We start from the raw sequence: 17152 nt of genomic DNA, 5'->3' as shown, positions 1-17152 counted from the left end.
GCTAACCACCATGCTACCGTGCTGCCCCTTATGGGCCACTCGATGGGCCAAATGGTCTCCTTCTGTACCTTAAGAATTCTATGATTTTATGATTCTATTTCATTATTTGTATATGGACAAAAATGTGCTAATATCTTTAAGATGGGCTTCACCTTTAAGTTTAAATCCGGGATCTCCAGTTGGATATGCTATTTGGCCTGACATCAATGATGGCACATCTTGATGGACTTGGCTGTCGGACAATGGGCTGGTTCAGATTGCCGGGCCTTATCAATGGGTTGTGCTGATTAGCCAGGTTTTTCTCTAGAATAGTCCATCGTCTGTGAGACTGTGTTTTCTGTTTTTTTTAGTTTTGTTTTGAAAACGGAGCTGAAGGAGTCTCTTTGAGTTTCTCTCTCCCTGAAAGGGTAAAACTCTCTCAAACCTGGCGCTCACTCCAGGGAAATGGATCCAGCTAACTTTCCCTATCTAACCAGCCTGTGGGTGTTTAATGCCTGAAGACAGAGCTGGAGGGAACTCTTTGGGCTTCTCTCCCTGAAAGGATACCAGACCTCTCTAATATCTCATAGAAGATGCTTCTCTGATACTCCATTTTCCTCAGTAAAGCTAGGCGACATTCTGGTGAGTCTGGAAAGCAGTGAAGTTTAAATCACAAGTTGAAGCTGGGGAGTTGAAGCTGAGGAGAAAGTGAGACCAAGAGCTTAAGAATTACACAGGACTGAGGCTGTTCGTTTTGAGTGAAGGCCCTGGGTTAACGCAAGTTAAAGTGATTTCCCCACAGGGAACCCTATAGCTGGGAGTTCTGGCTGAATGCTACTACCAAAGGATCCTCATTAGCGATCCAACCAGCGGTTACAATCACCCCTCGGTGTGGGAGGACAGCCTGCTGCTGCAACAACTTCAGCATCTGAAGCAAGCACACCCATCTTCCATTTCATATTAATCCTCTTTTTATTTTTACCCCTTCTCTTCCCTTTGTGTGTCTCCGTCTTGTGTGTGTTTCGGTGGAGGGTCAGATGGTAAAAGGGGGGGACTGGTAGATTATCTGGCTATTATTCTATTATTATTGCTTGAATTATTTCTAAGTGGGGCAGCACGGTAGCATTGTGGAAAGCACAATCGCTTCACAGCTCCAGGGTCCCAGGTTCAATTCCGGCTTGGGTCACTGTCTGTGCGGAGTCTGCACATCCTCCCCGTGTGTGCGTGGGTTTCCTCCGGGTGCTCCAGTTTCCTCCCACAGTCCAAAGATGTGCAGGTTAGGTGGATTGGCCATGATAAATTGCCCTTAGTGTCCAAAATTACCCTTAGTGTTGGGTGGGGTTACTGGGTTATGGGGATAGGGTGGAGGTGTTAACCTTGGGTAGGGTGCTCTTTCCAGGAGCTGGTGCAGACTCGATGGGCCGAATGGCCTCCTGCACTGTAAATTCTATGTTTAAAAAAAAAAACAGTTGTTTTGTTTCACTTACAAATCTGATGCTTGTAAGTTATTGGAGCAGTTTAGGGCCAAAGATCTTGAATACTTTCTACAAATTGTTAGTTAATTCACTCGTGTTGAGACTCTGGCTCTGTGGGGCTGGAATTGACCGCACATTAACCCAGGGTGATGTAACAACACCAAGAGGCAATTTAACATGGAAAATCCACCTAATCTGCACATCTTTGGACTGTAGGGGGAAACCCACACAGACAGAGGAGAACATATAAACTCCACAAAGCAAGGAACTGAAGGTCAGAATCGAACCTGGGTCCCTCGTGCTGTGAAGTAGCAGTGCTAACCACTGTGCCACAGTGCAGCCCTCAAGGAGGCCACTTGGTCTATCGGTCTCTTTGAGGGCAGCTACAGTGGTGTACTGCTGCCTCACAGCACCAGGAACCCGGCTTCAATTCCAGCCTTGGGCCAGGGACATGCATCTGTCTGGCAGCCTGCCTGAAGATTGTGAGGTCTCTGTGCCCAGGATAGGAAGCAGTGAGCATAGATTTGTCAATCAGCCTTAACCAAAACCTTCAGTAGAATTTGGAGGGTGGTATCAGCTGCAGTAGAGTGAGAATGGAGGGAGAATGTGTTGAATGAAGATTTATAGCTCTTCAGTAAATGAGAGAGGAAACAAATTTCACATGAACTAAAATTGTCTATTCTGAATTTCTATCTTGTAATGACTTTTGTAAATTCCTTTCATAGAATAATGGAAGGAGAGGATTGACGGAGGAAAATCTCAAACCAAACGCAAGTTGAGATCTGACCGAGTCACTCAGTTCATAGTGACCTGAATATCATCGGCCGTTGAATCTAGAAGGAGATATGTTTGCCTGTTCCAGCTGCTTCAAAAGATTTAAAAAATCAGTGTGGCTGCCAAAGCACCGGGATACACAGACACACAGGCACCCAATTTAGCGTGTTCCATTGTACAAACTGTGGAAAGAGCTTTAAACACTGACACAGTCGGAAAAAGACATTGCGCCACTCACAAAGCGGGGAGGGATCGTACTGTGTTCTGTGTGTTTGTGGACAAGGCTTCAAATCATCTTTCAACTGGGAGAGAGGCAGGGACATCTGGAGCATGGCGAAACCGTGGAAATGTGGAGAATGTGAGAGGGGATTTATTTGCCCATCCCAGCTGGAAATCCATCGGCGTCGCCATACCGGGGAGAAGCCATTCACCTGCCCTGATTGTGGGCAGGCATTCACTGAATCATCTACGCTGCGGAGACATCTCCGAGTTCACACTGGGGAGAGGCCGTTCACCTGCCCTGATTGTGGGAAGAGATTCGCTGATTCGTCTACCCTGCTGAAACATGAGCGTGTTCACACTGGGGAGAGGCCGTTCCTCTGCTCAGTGTGTGAAAAGGGATTTAATCAGTCATCCGCCCTGCGGAAACACCAGCGAATTCACACTGGGGAGAGGCCATTCACCTGCTCTCAGTGTGAGAAGGGATTCAGTGATTCATCCAACCTGCAAAAGCACCAGCGAATTCACACTGGGGAAAGGCCGTTCACCTGCTTTGCCTGTGGGAAGGGATTCAGTCGTTCGTCCACCCTGCTGTCACACCAGCGACTTCACACCGGAGAGAGACCATTCATCTGCTCTGACTGTGGGAAGGGATTCACTCAGTCATCCACACTCAAGAAACACCAGCAAATTCACAAATGACAGGTTGATTATGGGGTACAAGAAAGTACCATTGCAAATGCAATCAAGTTTCACAAGCCTTAACCATCCAGCCAGAATGGACACTTCAAATGGTCAATTCATAGGATTCAGTAAGCTGTTCAGAGGTAGGGAAAGTAACAAGTTAAAAAGATTTTTAAAACTTTAATTAAAAGTACGTCACCTGTCAAGACGGAAGATAAACATATGTCAGCTGGGCTACTATATAAGTATTTTTATTAATGATTTTCGGAAGGTACAATTGCTGAGCTGACAGGTTGGCTCCAGCAGGTCACATGCTGGGTTCTGCAAGTTTCTGAGGAGTTTCAAAATGAACAAAGGCTAACACCCCAGATGTCCTGGAATGTAACACATCTTGCATCACATGAACATTCCAGCTAAGCCACACAGTGGCCCAGCAGACGGTCGGTCTGTCTGCCCCAACCAGTTACCAACAAAGCCATCTGGTTGCAAATCCTAATCTTCAATAATGGTAAGAAGTCTTACAACACCAGGTTAAAATCCAACAGGTTTGTTTCAAACATCATGGCTACCCTCAATAATGGTGCCAATGGCCTCACATTAACTGTTCTGAAGCAAAGGTTTGAACATGAAACCAGTGTCTCAAAGAATAAAAGGGACCCTGATTACAACTGAATGCCTCGAGCTTCCAGCCCTGGGAAAATGATCTCTTATTCAACATTGCGGAGGAATGGTGGAAGGCTTTCCCAAGCTGGTCACACTTGTAACATTGTCCTGTGGAATTGAACTCTGGCAGTCTCTGCTGGATCTCCAGGGAAACAGTAGCTCCAGGCACGCAGCCTGCACTGTCCACCATCTTACCTTCAACCCCCGGTGGGGGCAGTTAGAACTCTGACCCTCATCGAACTGCAAAACAAGGAAGGGGGTGGACATGTGAGCACAGGAAGCGGCTGCATTTTCTCGAGCTCTGGCGCTTCTCATCTTTTAATCCTTGTTTTTAATCTGGATGGACATTACATAATTACTTCCTTTTGAAGCACGTGTCTTGTACTATGTCCCTGGAAGATCGTGGCTGGACTTTAGCGATGAGGATCCGAGTTGAGGACTCAGTGGTTGGGGTGGGCCCAGCCTGCAGTGGTGGTTTGCTGGTGAGCAGGCCTACACCCCGGCTGTGCTGTTGACATTGTGATGGTGGCTGCCATTAGGAAGGATGTTGTGGCCGATAGTCTCTGCTCCGTGGTGCAGCTTGTTGCTGCTCACTTTGATGAACTGCGAAATATCCTTGAGAGAATAGTGGAATCGGAGATGAGAATCCGTTTGCTCGATGGGGCAAACTACCCAGTGAGGGCTCATATGAATACAAAATCCTGTTGCACGGGTTGCTGATTATTCTGACCGACACAGAGTTGGGGCCGGACAGAGTATGCTGGCACACCAGGTCCCTTGAGGAGAGTGGGGAATGTGTTCCTGGCCGAATTTGAGAATTGGTTGCCTTCGCAATCTCGACATGACCATTTTTTAATGGGCATTTTAATTTCGATGGCAAAGTATACTTGCCTTTATTAGCCGGGGCACAGAGTTTCAGAGCAGGGAGGTTATGTTGGAACTGAATAAAATGTTGGTTTGGCACAGTTAGAGTCTTGTGTGCAGTTCTGGAATCTGCATTGCAGGAGGGATGTCATACCACTGGAAAGGGTGCAGACATTTACCAGGGTGTCACCTGGCTGGAGTGGTAGTTAATCAGAGAGGCGGGTGGCACAGTGGCTAGCACTGCTAATGGGCTGAGGACCCGGGTTCGAAATGGGGCACTGGAGGGGGTGGTGTCTTTTTTATACCCAATTCATATTTTTCCAATTAAGGGACAATTTAGCATGGCCAATCCACCTAACCTGCACATCTTTGGGATGTGGGGGTGAAACCCACACAAACACGGGGAGAATGTGCAAACTCCACACAGTTACCCAGAGCCGGGATCGAACCTGGGACCTCAGCGTCATGAGGCAGCAATGCTAACCACTGCACCACCATGCTGCCTGGTGGTGGTGATCATGTGTAATGGTGACTCGACCCCCAGGGTTCAGTGCCCCCGTGTCCAAAGCAGAGAGTCACAGGAACAGGGTGCAGAGGAGCCAAAGGGAAACCATTTGGGACCCAGAACATTATGAACATCTGTTATTCTGGTTGTCTTTGATCTTCAAGTAATTTTCTGTTCTTTTTAATCATGTTCAGTTTCATTAATAAACTTTTTTCAGTAAAAATATTCAATTTTATTTTTCTCAACTTTTCATGATTAGATTGATGCTCTTTCCGGAAAGTGGGTGAGAGGAGTTGGCAGGTTCTTTAACAGAAAGTGAGGACCTCCAAGGTCATTGGCAAACGAGCCAGAGGGGGGATGAGATTTTATTTTATTTTTCACAGTGAGTGTTCTGTTCTGCCTGAAAGCTGATTCAATGTATCTTTCCAAAGGGTAAATATTTAAAAGGGAGGGATTTGCAGAGCTATGGGGAAAGAGCAGAGCAATTGTCCTTTCAAAGAGATAGCAGGGAATGATGGGAAATCCAGACATTACTGTACATATTGGAGATACATTTATTTCTTAAGAAATTTAAAGTACCCAATCTTTTTTATTCAAATTAAGAGGCAATTTAGCATCGCCAATTCACCTAGCCTGCACATATGTTTGGGTTGTGGGGGTTTGATAACCTGTACAGGACTCCTCCAGCTGGGGATGATTGTTTCCCCGCGCTCATTAACTGAGTTAACCCAGCACTTGTATAAAAGGGTGGCCGCTGTCGAGCCAGCTAAAAAGGAGAGAGGAGCCGGTGAATTGTAACCCGGCTCTGTGGGAATATTGCTGTTGCTGAATATAAAAAATGACTTTTAAGAAACTCGTTGGACTCCTCTCGCTTTATCAAAGGGGGTGAGACCCACACAGACACGGGGAGCACACACTTATCTGTAATCACAGAATCTCCCTGCCCAGAAGGCCATTCTGATCATCGAGCCCGTGCTGGTTCTTTGAAAGAGCGACTCAATTGGTCCCACTATCTTGCCCTTTCTCATGAACCCTGCAAACTAGTCCCCTTCCAACATTTATCCAACTCCCTTTGTTGAATCTGTTTCCACCAGCCTTTCAGGAAGTGCATTCCGGTTAACAACACCTCATTCAATCTTCCCCTCTGACCTTTATGTCAATCACCTTAAATCTGTGACCTCTGGTTTCAATTTTTAAAAAGAAATTCTAATTAAGGGGCAATTGAGTGTAGCTAATCCACCGACCCTGCACATCTTTGGGTTGTGGGGGTGAAACCCACACAGACACGGGGAGAATGTGCAAACTCAACTGTGACCCGGGGCCGGGATCGATCTCAGTTCCTCAGCACCATGAGGCAGCAGTGCTAACCACTGCGCCACTATGCCTCCTAGTGTGTGTCCTCTGGTTAACAACCCTTTGGTCTGTGGAAACAGTTTTTATTTATTCAATGTGAACTATTTACGATCTTGAATATCTCTGTCAAATCTCCTCTTCATTACTCCAAGGAGAAGAAAACCGGCTTCTCCACTGTGTTCACATCACTGAAGCTCCTCATTCTTGTCACCGTACTGAATCCCTGCAGCCTGTCCAAGGCCATAGTCCTCGAGGTCTACAGCACAGTGAAGACCCTTCAAACCATTGTGGCTGCACTGGTCAAAAATAACCACCGAACTGCTGTAATCCCGTTTCCCAGCACTTGTCCCATAGCCTTGTCGGCCCTGACATCACAAGTGCACATCTAAATACCTCAATGTTATTGGGGTCTCTACCTTCAACACCCTTTCATAGATAGAATTGACAGGATTTACAGTGCAGAAGGAGGCCATTCAGCCCATCGAGTCTGCAGCGGCCCTTGGTAGCACCCTACCCAAGGTCAACAACTCCACCCTATCCCCATAACCTAGTAACCCCATAACCCAGTAACCCCACCCAACACTAAGGGCAATTTTGAACACTAAGGGCAATTTATCATGGCCAATCCACCTAACCTGCACATCTTTGGACTGTGGGAGGAAACCGGAGCACCCGGTGGAAACCCACACACACACGGGGAGGATGTGCAGACTCCGCACAGACAGTGACCCAAGCCTGAATCGAACCTGGGACCCTAGAGCTGTGAAGCGATTGTGCTATCCACAATGCGACCCTGCTGCCCCACTTTCAGGCAGCAAGTTCCAGACTCCCATCGCCCTCTGGGTAAAACAGGTTTTCCTCACATCTCCTCTAAACCTCCTGCCTCTATATATACTTTATACATATGCATCCCATATATGTATATATAGCTGGACTAACAGTGTGTAAAATACAATATTACTTAATTAGCGATAACTGGAGAATGTGAGAACAAGCTTTACGTGGACAGCAAGTGGTCATAAACTGGAACTCACTCGGTTTGTGGATGGTGGAAGCAGAGACAATTCATAATTTCAAAATTATACTGGATGGTCATTTCAATGAAATAAAGTTGCAGGGCAGCGATACAGAGGGAGAATGGGACTGGTTGGATTGCTCTACAGAGAGTTGGCTTGGATTTGAGTTGCAGAATACACTCCTTCTATGCTGCAATGTCTCTGACTGGAAATACATAACTATCTGGACTCGAAACATTAGCTTTTTTCTCTCCTGACAAATGCTGCCAGACTTGCTGAGATTTTACAGCATTTTTCCCTTTTGGTTTCAGATTCCAGCATCTGCAGTAATTTGCTTTTATTTAACATAACAACAGTATTGCATTACAAGAACAGAAATAATACATGTACTTTACAGTAGGACCAAAACTAATATACCCAATATGTACCATTAAAACTGGAGAAATATCTCTGTTGTTACAATCCCCAGATAGACTCAGGTACAGATTCAATTATTTACCTCCTACAGGAGGTTGACTGAAGTCCCTTCAGACAGATGTCTCCCCGCAGCCCATTCCCACAGGCAGCCCCAAGAGTCACAGCCTCTGGGGGCAGCCCGGTGACGCAGTGGGTTAGCCCTGCTGCCTCACGGCTCCGTGGTCCCAGGTTCAATCCCGGTTCTGGGTCATTGTCCGTGTGGAGTTTGCACATTCTCCCCATGTTTGCGTAGATTTCACCCTCACCACCCAAAGATGTGCAGGCTAGGTGGATTGGCCACACTAAATTGCCCTTAATTGGAAAAAATGAATTGGGTACTCTAAATTTATACTTTAGAAAGAGTCACAGCCTCTGGATCTCTCACTGCTGGATTCCCCACCTCTGGATCTCTCACTGCTTGATTCCCCACCTCTGGATCTCTCACTGCTGGATTCCACACCTCTGAATCTCTCACTACTGGATTCCCTACCTCTGGATCTCTCACGGCTAGATTCCCCATCTCTGGATCTCTCACTGCTGGATTCCTTACCTCTGGATCTCTCAATGCTGGTTACCCTGCCTCTGGAACTCTCAATGCTGGATTCCCCACCTCTGGATCTCTCTGCTGGATTCCCCACCTCTGGATCTCTGACTGCTGGATTCCCCACCTCTGGATCTCTGCTGGATTCCCCACCTCTGGATCTCTGACTGCTAGATTTACCACCTCTGGATCTCTCGCTGCTGGATTCCCCACCTCTGGATCTCTCACGGCTGGATTCCCCACCTCTGGATCTCACGGCTGGATTCCCCACCTCTGGATCTCTCACTGCCGGATTCGCCACCTCTGGGGGAATCCAGTATGGAGATCCAATCAACCTTTTTGTTCTTTTCCCAGCTGCTCAGACTTCCCTCCGCTCCATCTCCCACTCAGAGCTGAACTGTTCACTTACTAAACTCCCCTTATATACATGTAGTACAAATTCTATGTATAAATTTTAAAATAAATAATTTCTGCTCACTGTACATGATTGAGGAATGTGCAGTCATCAGCTAATCCCACACGCCCAGTCTGGTGTCAGCTGATTATGGAATCACAAAAAGGCTGATGTCATTTTATGACATCACAATAGAATGTGATGACATCAGTAGATTCCACAATCCCAATGGAATGCTGTGATGTCAGCTGGACTTTAGCCATAAAGTGTGATGGGAAATGTACAGAACTGTCTCAGTTTTCTTTAATAGAGAAACTCTGCTGCCCCTGTCTCAACTCACACTGAGTCCCATTCACCGATCATCCCCAGCTTTCTCTGACCTGCATTAACTGCCATTAAATTAACGACTCTGTTTTAAACCTGCCTCTGTGGTTCAGTGTCAAATTCTCTTTGGTATTCACATTTGTGAAGCTCTTGGGGAAGTTTAAAGGTGCTATACAAATGGATGTTGTTTTTGTTGTTGTGGTTAGATCATATTCAGTGGAACCCGCTATTGTTAAGCAAACGCTTTCTTGCTGTGTCCAGAGAGAGCTACAGGAAGGTTGTTGACTATATTCGGCCGTGCAAGACTTCAATGTTTAAAATGCACAGAGGAAAACATTGTTATATCTTCTCTTTAAATACATAAACAGGGAAGGGGCTGAAATGGAATTTGTCCCTTTTAACCTGCACAAAAAGAGGAGGCTCAGATTCACAGGCTGCAGGAGGAATCCGTTTGGTCCATCATGCCCCTGTTATCTCCTTGAAAGGACTCCGATTCATCCACCTGCTCAGCTCTTCCCCCACAGCCCTGCAAATTCTTCCCTTTCAAGTACTTATGCTTTGGAAAGAAACTATTGAATCTGCTTTCAGGCAGCTCAGAACAACTCACTGTGAAAAATGAAATCTCTTCTCCCTCTAGCTCCTTTGCCAATGGCCTTAGAGGGACTGGCTTTCTGTTAAAGAGCCTGCCAACCCCTCTCACTCACTTTCCCTCAAGGGCATCAATCTAAATGAAAAGTCCACCAAATTCAAATAGATATTAATTAAATTAACAAATTAAATGTCAGTGGAGAAAGATTGTTCAGAGTGCGGCTAACCTCCGGAATGAGGACAGATGAAAGACAAGACACCTGTAGTGGTAAGAAAAAGACTATTTACTTCAAATATACACAGAAAATAGGAGGAGGCCATTCGGCCCTTCGAGCCTGCTCCACCATTCATTATGATCATGGCTAATCATCAAATTCAATACCCCGATCCTGCCTCCACCCCCCACCCCCACCCCGCCGTAGCTAAATCTAATTCCTTCGTGAAATTAAACAGCGTTTTGGCCTCAACTACTTGGGAGTGAATTCCACAGATTAACTACTCTCTGGTGAAGAAATTTCCCCTCACCTCAGTTCGAAAAGGTTCACCCCTTATCCCCAAACTGTGACCACTAGTTCTGGACTCCCCCACCATCGGGACATTCTTTCTGAATCTCCCCTGTCTAATCCTGTTAGAATTCTGTAAGTTTCGATGAGATCCCCTCTCCCTCTTCTAAACTCCAATAAATATAACCCTCACTGACTTAGTCTCTCCTCATATGACAGTCCCACCATCCCAGGAATCAGCCTGATAAATCTTTGCTGCACTCCCTCCGTAGGAAGAACCTCCTTCCTCAGATAAGGACACAAAATCTGAACACAATACATCAGGTTTTGCCGAACCAATGCCCTGTACAATCACAGTAAAACATCCCTATTCCTATCCTCAAATTCTCTCGCTATGAAGGCCCACATACCATTTGCCTTCTTTACTGCCTGCTGTACCTGAGCACTTACTTTCAGCGTTTGATACATGAGGACACCAAAGTCTCGCTGAGTATCCACCTCTCCCAATTTACACCCATTCAACAAATAATTTGCTTTCCTGCTTTTGCTACCAAAGCTGAAACCTCACATTTATCCACACTATACTGCACCTACCATGTATAGACCCACTCACTCAGCCTGTCCAAATCCTGCTGAAGCGTCTCTCCTCACAGTTCACCCTCCCACCCAACTCTGCATCATTTATTTACTGTGTTATGGATACCAGACCAGACCCCAATTTATATTAGGAATCCGGACGAGACTCCAACGTTTTTCAATTTGTAAAACTGAGGAAAAGATACTTCATCCCACGAGTGATTCCACTGACTAACAGCGATCTTTTATATTAAAACAAACTTTATTAGTAACACAGTACCAACTACACTGACATCACAGAGAATAGCTGCAATTAACAGGTAACCTATTCTTAATTACTACCCGAGAGCTTCTTATTCTCCAATTAATCAAAGCCACTTGGAAATAAAGTTAGCAAACACAGGGATCTTTGCTGTCCTCTGTGTAGAGTTGCTTTCAGTAGAAGTGAGAGACCTTTCAGCTTTCTGTCTTTGACTCATTAGTTACATTTTGCTACCCCGCTAACTGTCTTATTGCCATTTTAATAAGGCTAAACACAACTCCTCAATTATCTTAAACCCCAGTGAACCTTTCTATAAATTAGATTTCATTCGCCCAATTTAGGAAAACAATTAAATGGTTAGATTCAATGATTATCCCATTTTTACAAAATTTTAATTGCATCTTTTGCAGGCATACCATCTGCCTGTATGTTAGATTTATTGTCACATGTGCAAAGATACAGTGAAAACTATTGTTCTGCATACAATCCAGGCAGATCGTTCCATGCGTGAAATAACATAGGACATACGATAAATACACAATGTAAATGCACAGACATAGATATTGGGTGATGCAGAGTATAGTGATACTGTAAATGTAGATTTTCAAAAATATTTCTGCAATATATATAAAATTGAATGTATAAAAATTTCCTACATTCATCAAACTGTCCAGGATAAAATTAATGCATTTCCTTCTGTGGATCATTTCAGTAGAAATGTGCCCTCGCTCAGAGATTCAGCCGACAGAAATTAAAATTGGGACACTGGCCAGTGCAACAGAAAGAAACCTCCTCCGACCCTCCCACTTCACCCACTGTCAGAATGAACGTGGGTCAGTCCTGGATGTGATTAACAGCAGCAACAGCAGAATCTAACCCCTGTAATGACTTGTGAACTCGCTGGTGTTTCTGCAGGTGGGCTGTACTTCTGAATCCTTTCCCACACACAGAGCAGATAAACGGCTTCTCATCAGTGTGAAGTCGCTGGTGTGTTAACAAGTTGGATGAATTAACAAATCTCTTCCCACACACAGAGCAGGTGAACGGCCTCTCCCCAGTGTGTACTCGCTGGTGTGTCTGCAGGTTGGTTAACTGAGTGAATCCTTTCCCACACACTGAGCAGGTGAACGGCTTCTCCCCAGTGTGAACCCGCTGGTGTCTCTGCAGGTGGATTGAATCAACAAATCTGTTTCCACAAACGGAACAAGTAAATGGCCTCTCCCCAGTGTGAATTCGCTGGTGTCTGCTCAGGCTGGATGGATCTCCAAATCCTTTCCGACACACAGAGCAGGTAAATGGTCTCTCCCCAGAGTGAACTCGCTGGTGTCTCAGCAGGCTGGACAACTGAGTGAATCCCTTCCCACAGTCAGAACAGGTGTATGGCCTCTCCCCAGTGTAACTCGGGAGTGTGTGTGCAGGTTGGATGAATCTCCGAATCCCTTCCCACACACGGAGCAGATAAACGGCATCTCAGTGTGAAGTTGCCAGTGTGTAAGCAGACTGAATGAATGGACGAATCCTTTCCCACACAGTGAACCGGTAAATGGTCTCTCCCCAGTGTGAACTTACTGGTGTTTGCGTAGACTGGATGAAGTAGTAACTCCCTTCCCCCACAGAGCAGGTGAACAGTGTGACCCCGCTGTGACCTCACTGGTGTGTCAGCAGGTTGGATGAAGCAATATATCCTTTCCCACACTGAGAGCAGGTGAACGGTCTCTTGTGTGAGTGAGTCGATGAGTTTCCAGCTCAGATGGGGAAGTGAATCCCTTCCCACAATCCTCACGGTTTCCCCCTGGTGCGGGAGTCTCGGTGCTTTTCCAGTCACACTGATGGTAAAATGGCCGATGGTTTCCCCCGTGCTAACGAATCGAGTGACTGTCAGATCTTGATGTGAAGTTTGGTTTGAGATTTCTTGCTGCAAATCCTCCCCTTTGAATATCCTGTTATAGGAGTTTACAAATATCATCACTGTCAGTACAGCTCAGAAATTCAGAACAGACAATTCTAGTTACTGTCACACACACACTATCTCTCTCTCTCCCTTCATTCTCACTCTGCTGTATCTAAGGTACACACTCCCTATTCTCCAGAAGGTGCTAATTCCTGCTGATCGACAGATCGACACTCAGCGTTTCCTGTTCTCGACCAAATGATCTTATATCCTCAGAAATAAGAGTCGGCTATTCAGCCCATCAAACCTACTTTTCTATTTAATAAGATCATGGCTGATTGGATTGTGACCTGAACTTCATTTTCTTCCTGTCACCATAACCCTAGACTCCCTTTTTGATCAAAACCTAACTGGGCCTTGTGTATATTTAACGATGCAGCCTCCACTGCTCTCTGGGGGAGAGACTTGCAAAGACTAACCCCCCTCTGAGGGAAGACATTTCTCCTCATCTCCATCAGAAATGGGGACCCTTTATTTTGATAATCTGCCCACTCGCTCCTGAATCCCCAATGAGGGGAAACATCCTCTCTTCATCTCCCTTATCATGTTACCTCAGAATCTTATGTTTCAATATGATCATCTCTAAACTCCAATGAGTCCAGGCCCAACCTTTCCTCACAACACAGCACCTTCATCCCAGGAATCAGCCCAATGATCCTTCTTTGAACTGCTCCCAATGCAAGAATCACCCTCCTTAGTGAAGGAGATTGAAAGTGTGCACCGTACTCCAGGTACTGTGATCTGATAGTCATTGCAGAGACACGGCTGCAAGATGCAAAGGCTGCGACCTGAATATTCAAGGGTGCGTGACGTTTCAGAAGGACAGGAAACTGGGAATATGCGGAGGGACACCTCTGTTAATTAGATAGATAGAATTTACAGTGCAGAAGGAGGCCATTCGGCCCATCGAGTCTGCACCGACTCCCGGAAAGAGCACCCTACCCAAGGTTAACACCTCCACCCTATCCCCATAACCCAGTAACCCCACCCAACACTAAGGGCAATTTAGCGTGGCCAATCCACCTAACCTGCACATCTTTGGACTGTGGGAGGAAACCGGAGCACCCGGAAGAAACCCACGCACACACGGGGAGGATGTGCAGACTCCGCACAGACAGTGACCCAAGCCGGAATCGAACCAGGGACCCTGGAGCTGTGAAGCGATTGTGCTATCCACAATGCTACCGTGCTGTCATTAGTACAATAGAGAGAGTTGACCTTAGTTCTGGATATCAAGATGCACAATCAGGTTGGATACTGATAAGAAATGATAAACGTAGGAAGTCACTTGTGGGAGTTGTTTCTAGGCCCCCCGAACAGTAACCACACTGCAGGGCGGAGAATACAGGGAGGAACAATGGCTTGCGAGAAAAGTACTGCAATAATCATGTGATTTTAATCTACATACAGGTTGTGCTAATCAGATTGGTAAAGGTAAACAGGCAGATGAGCTCATTTGATTTTTAAATTTAGAGTACCCAATTATTTTTTTCCAATTAAGGGAAAATTTAGCAAGACCAATCTTGCGCATCTTTGGGTTGTGAGCGTGAAACCCATGCAGACACGGGGAAAATGTGCAAACTCCACACAGACAGGGAGCCGGGGCTGAGATCAAACCCGGGTGCTCAGTGCCATGCAACAGCAGTGCTAACCACTGCAACACCATCCCCCACACAGGGAGTGTGTTTTTGGGACAGTTTCTTAAGTCTGCTGACCTCAGAGCAAACTAGTCTCGATCACTCAATCACTGAATTGCTAGGGTGCAGAAGGCCCATTGTGTCTGCACCGGCTCTCCAAATGTGGATGACTTAGTGCCGTTCCCCGTACCTCCCTTGACAACTTCACATCTGAAATGATTGCTCAATACTGGGTTACAAAGTCCTCAGGGTTAAACCCAGCAGCTTCTCCTGCATCTCCATTCCAGCCAAACTGACACAACAAACCAATGGGAATTGGACAAAACCTTGGAAAGAAAAGATGCTGCAAGGAAGTGAAGAAAGGACAGGGGAATGGGATGAGGCAGCATGGGTATGATGGGCTGAATGGCCTCCATCTATATTGTAATCATTCAATGATTCTGCGACAAAGGACTGTAATTGGATGCCAGATACTAACCTCCACAATCAACCCTCCTCAATGCAAATCAGTTCTTAATTGGTCTATCTCTGCTTCTAGACTCGGTTCCATGAGAAATGCCTGTAACAGAATAAGAGCAAAATACTGTGGTTACTGAAAATCTGAAATAAAAAGAGCAAATACTGAAAATACTCATCATGTCAGCAAGTAACTGTGGCAAGAGAAACAGAGTTAACATCACCGGGTGACAGAATAAATAACCATATGAACATGGATCAGGAGTCGCCATTCAGCCCCTCAAGTCTGCTCCACCATTTAGTAAGATCATGGCTGGTCTGATAGTAATCTCAAATCTTCAATTGCAGGGAATAAATATGGAGCAGAATTTGATGGTTAATATCAGCTGATCAGCAGAAGGAAAATGATCTCTGATGCTGGAAAAACAATTCCTGACCATGGGAAAATAAAGATGGTAAATCAGCAGCACATAGCCAAGCGATGGGCAGCGGTTAAATCTTTATTCAGGCACTTTGGAAGAAATAACAGTAAAATACCAAACATGGTTAAAATAAATCCACTATTAGAGGCAGAAGACATTAGACAATGGCAGAGAGGTGATGAGGGAGGGCAGAGCACAAACAGAGCAACGGGTGAACATGGATTCGTATCCACAGTGAAAGACCAAACCTGCCCCAGAGCCCTGAAACCAGAGCACAGATAACAAAACACACTAAAAAGTCTAAATTACAGATGAATGCTCAATAATACTCACCTCTGGAACTATTTCACTGTGTTAAAATTTAAACACTGCTGTTGGAGCTGCAGCTGGAAAGAATTCAGCAGCACTGGAATCAGAGAAAAATTGCAGTCTTCAAATCTTCCGGAGTGTGGCGGCTCGGGGCTTTTCACAGTAACTTCATTGCAGTGTAGGGCAGCACGGTGGCCTAGTGGTTAGCACAACCGCCTCACGGCGCTGAGGTCCCAGGTTCGATCCCGGCTCTGGGTCACTGTCCGTGTGGAGTTTGCACATTCTCCCCGTGTCTGCGTGGGTTTCACCCACACAACCCAAAAATGTGCAGAGTAGGTGGATTGGACACGCTAAATTGCCCCTTAATTGGAAAAAATAATTGGGTAATCTAAATTTATTAAAAAAAAAACAAAAAAACTTCATTGCAGTGTTAATGTACACCTATTTGTGACAATAAAAAATGTGCTTATTATTAAGGTGTGCCCTGCAGCACCTTTCCCCCCTCGAAAGAGGGTGGCTGTAAACCAGGCCTTTCAATCAATGAGTCATACATTTTCTCTCCTGGCCACTGGAACCCCTGCACGGTGGCAGAGTGGTTTGCACTGCTGCCTCACAGCACCAGCGACCAGGGTTCAATTCCGGCCTTAGGTGACTGTGTGGAATTTGCACATTCTCCACGTGTCTGTGTCGATTTCCTCCAGTGCTCTGGTTTCCTTCCACAGGTCAGGTGGGGACAGGGTGAAGAGTGGGCCTAGGAAGGGTCTTTCGATGGGACGGTGCAGTCTTGACAGGCCGAATGGCCTTTCTGCACTCCAGGGATTCTCTGATCAAAGAGGCCAGGATGAGCACGCATGCGCACTGCTCCCCGCCGAATGAAGATGGCGGCGGTGGAACTGGGCCTGATCCGGATAAATTCCCCGCAGCTGCAAACTCGGGAACTGAAAAACCGGGTTTTATTCCGGCCGTGGACCTTCACCGGGCGTTTATGAAGCCTCCTCTCCCTCACCACCCCCGACTCCCGGCTCCATTCCTCCCTCCGTCCCAATGACTCACCCGCCCAAACAGCCGCTCCCGCACTCGCAGACCTCCATGCAAAGTGACACTGCGCATGCTCCAGTTAGCTCTCCGCGCCTGCGCACTAGGCTCATGCGGAGGGAATAGAGCACATTCACATCAAGGGCACTGCTGGGTAATATCCGCA

General features: G+C 46.2%; 1 protein-coding gene and 1 long non-coding RNA gene across 2 annotated transcripts; one reads left to right on the top strand and one right to left on the bottom strand.

Annotated features, from left to right (window-relative positions):
- The first annotated feature begins 2304 nt into the window (after positions 1-2304).
- On the top strand, positions 2305-6905 carry LOC119960326 (zinc finger protein 239-like). Its single transcript, XM_038788061.1, has 3 exons — positions 2305-2985; positions 3403-3512; positions 6669-6905. Exons 1-3 carry the CDS (start codon positions 2559-2561, stop codon positions 6903-6905), a joined length of 774 nt encoding a protein of 257 aa, XP_038643989.1. The 5' UTR covers positions 2305-2558.
- Positions 6906-12222: 5317 nt separating this feature from the next.
- On the bottom strand, positions 12223-16211 carry LOC119960341. The gene is made up of 3 exons (XR_005459381.1): positions 15976-16211; positions 15243-15323; positions 12223-13116 (listed from the first exon to the last, which is right to left on the bottom strand). It is a non-coding gene; the product is annotated as an uncharacterized LOC119960341 (long non-coding RNA).
- Between the last annotated feature and the right edge of the window lie 941 nt (positions 16212-17152).

Source organism: Scyliorhinus canicula, unplaced genomic scaffold, assembly GCF_902713615.1.
Source record: "Scyliorhinus canicula unplaced genomic scaffold, sScyCan1.1, whole genome shotgun sequence".
In the NCBI taxonomy this organism is placed as follows: Eukaryota; Metazoa; Chordata; class Chondrichthyes; order Carcharhiniformes; family Scyliorhinidae; genus Scyliorhinus; species Scyliorhinus canicula.
This window is presented reverse-complemented; position numbering and strand designations above follow the sequence as displayed.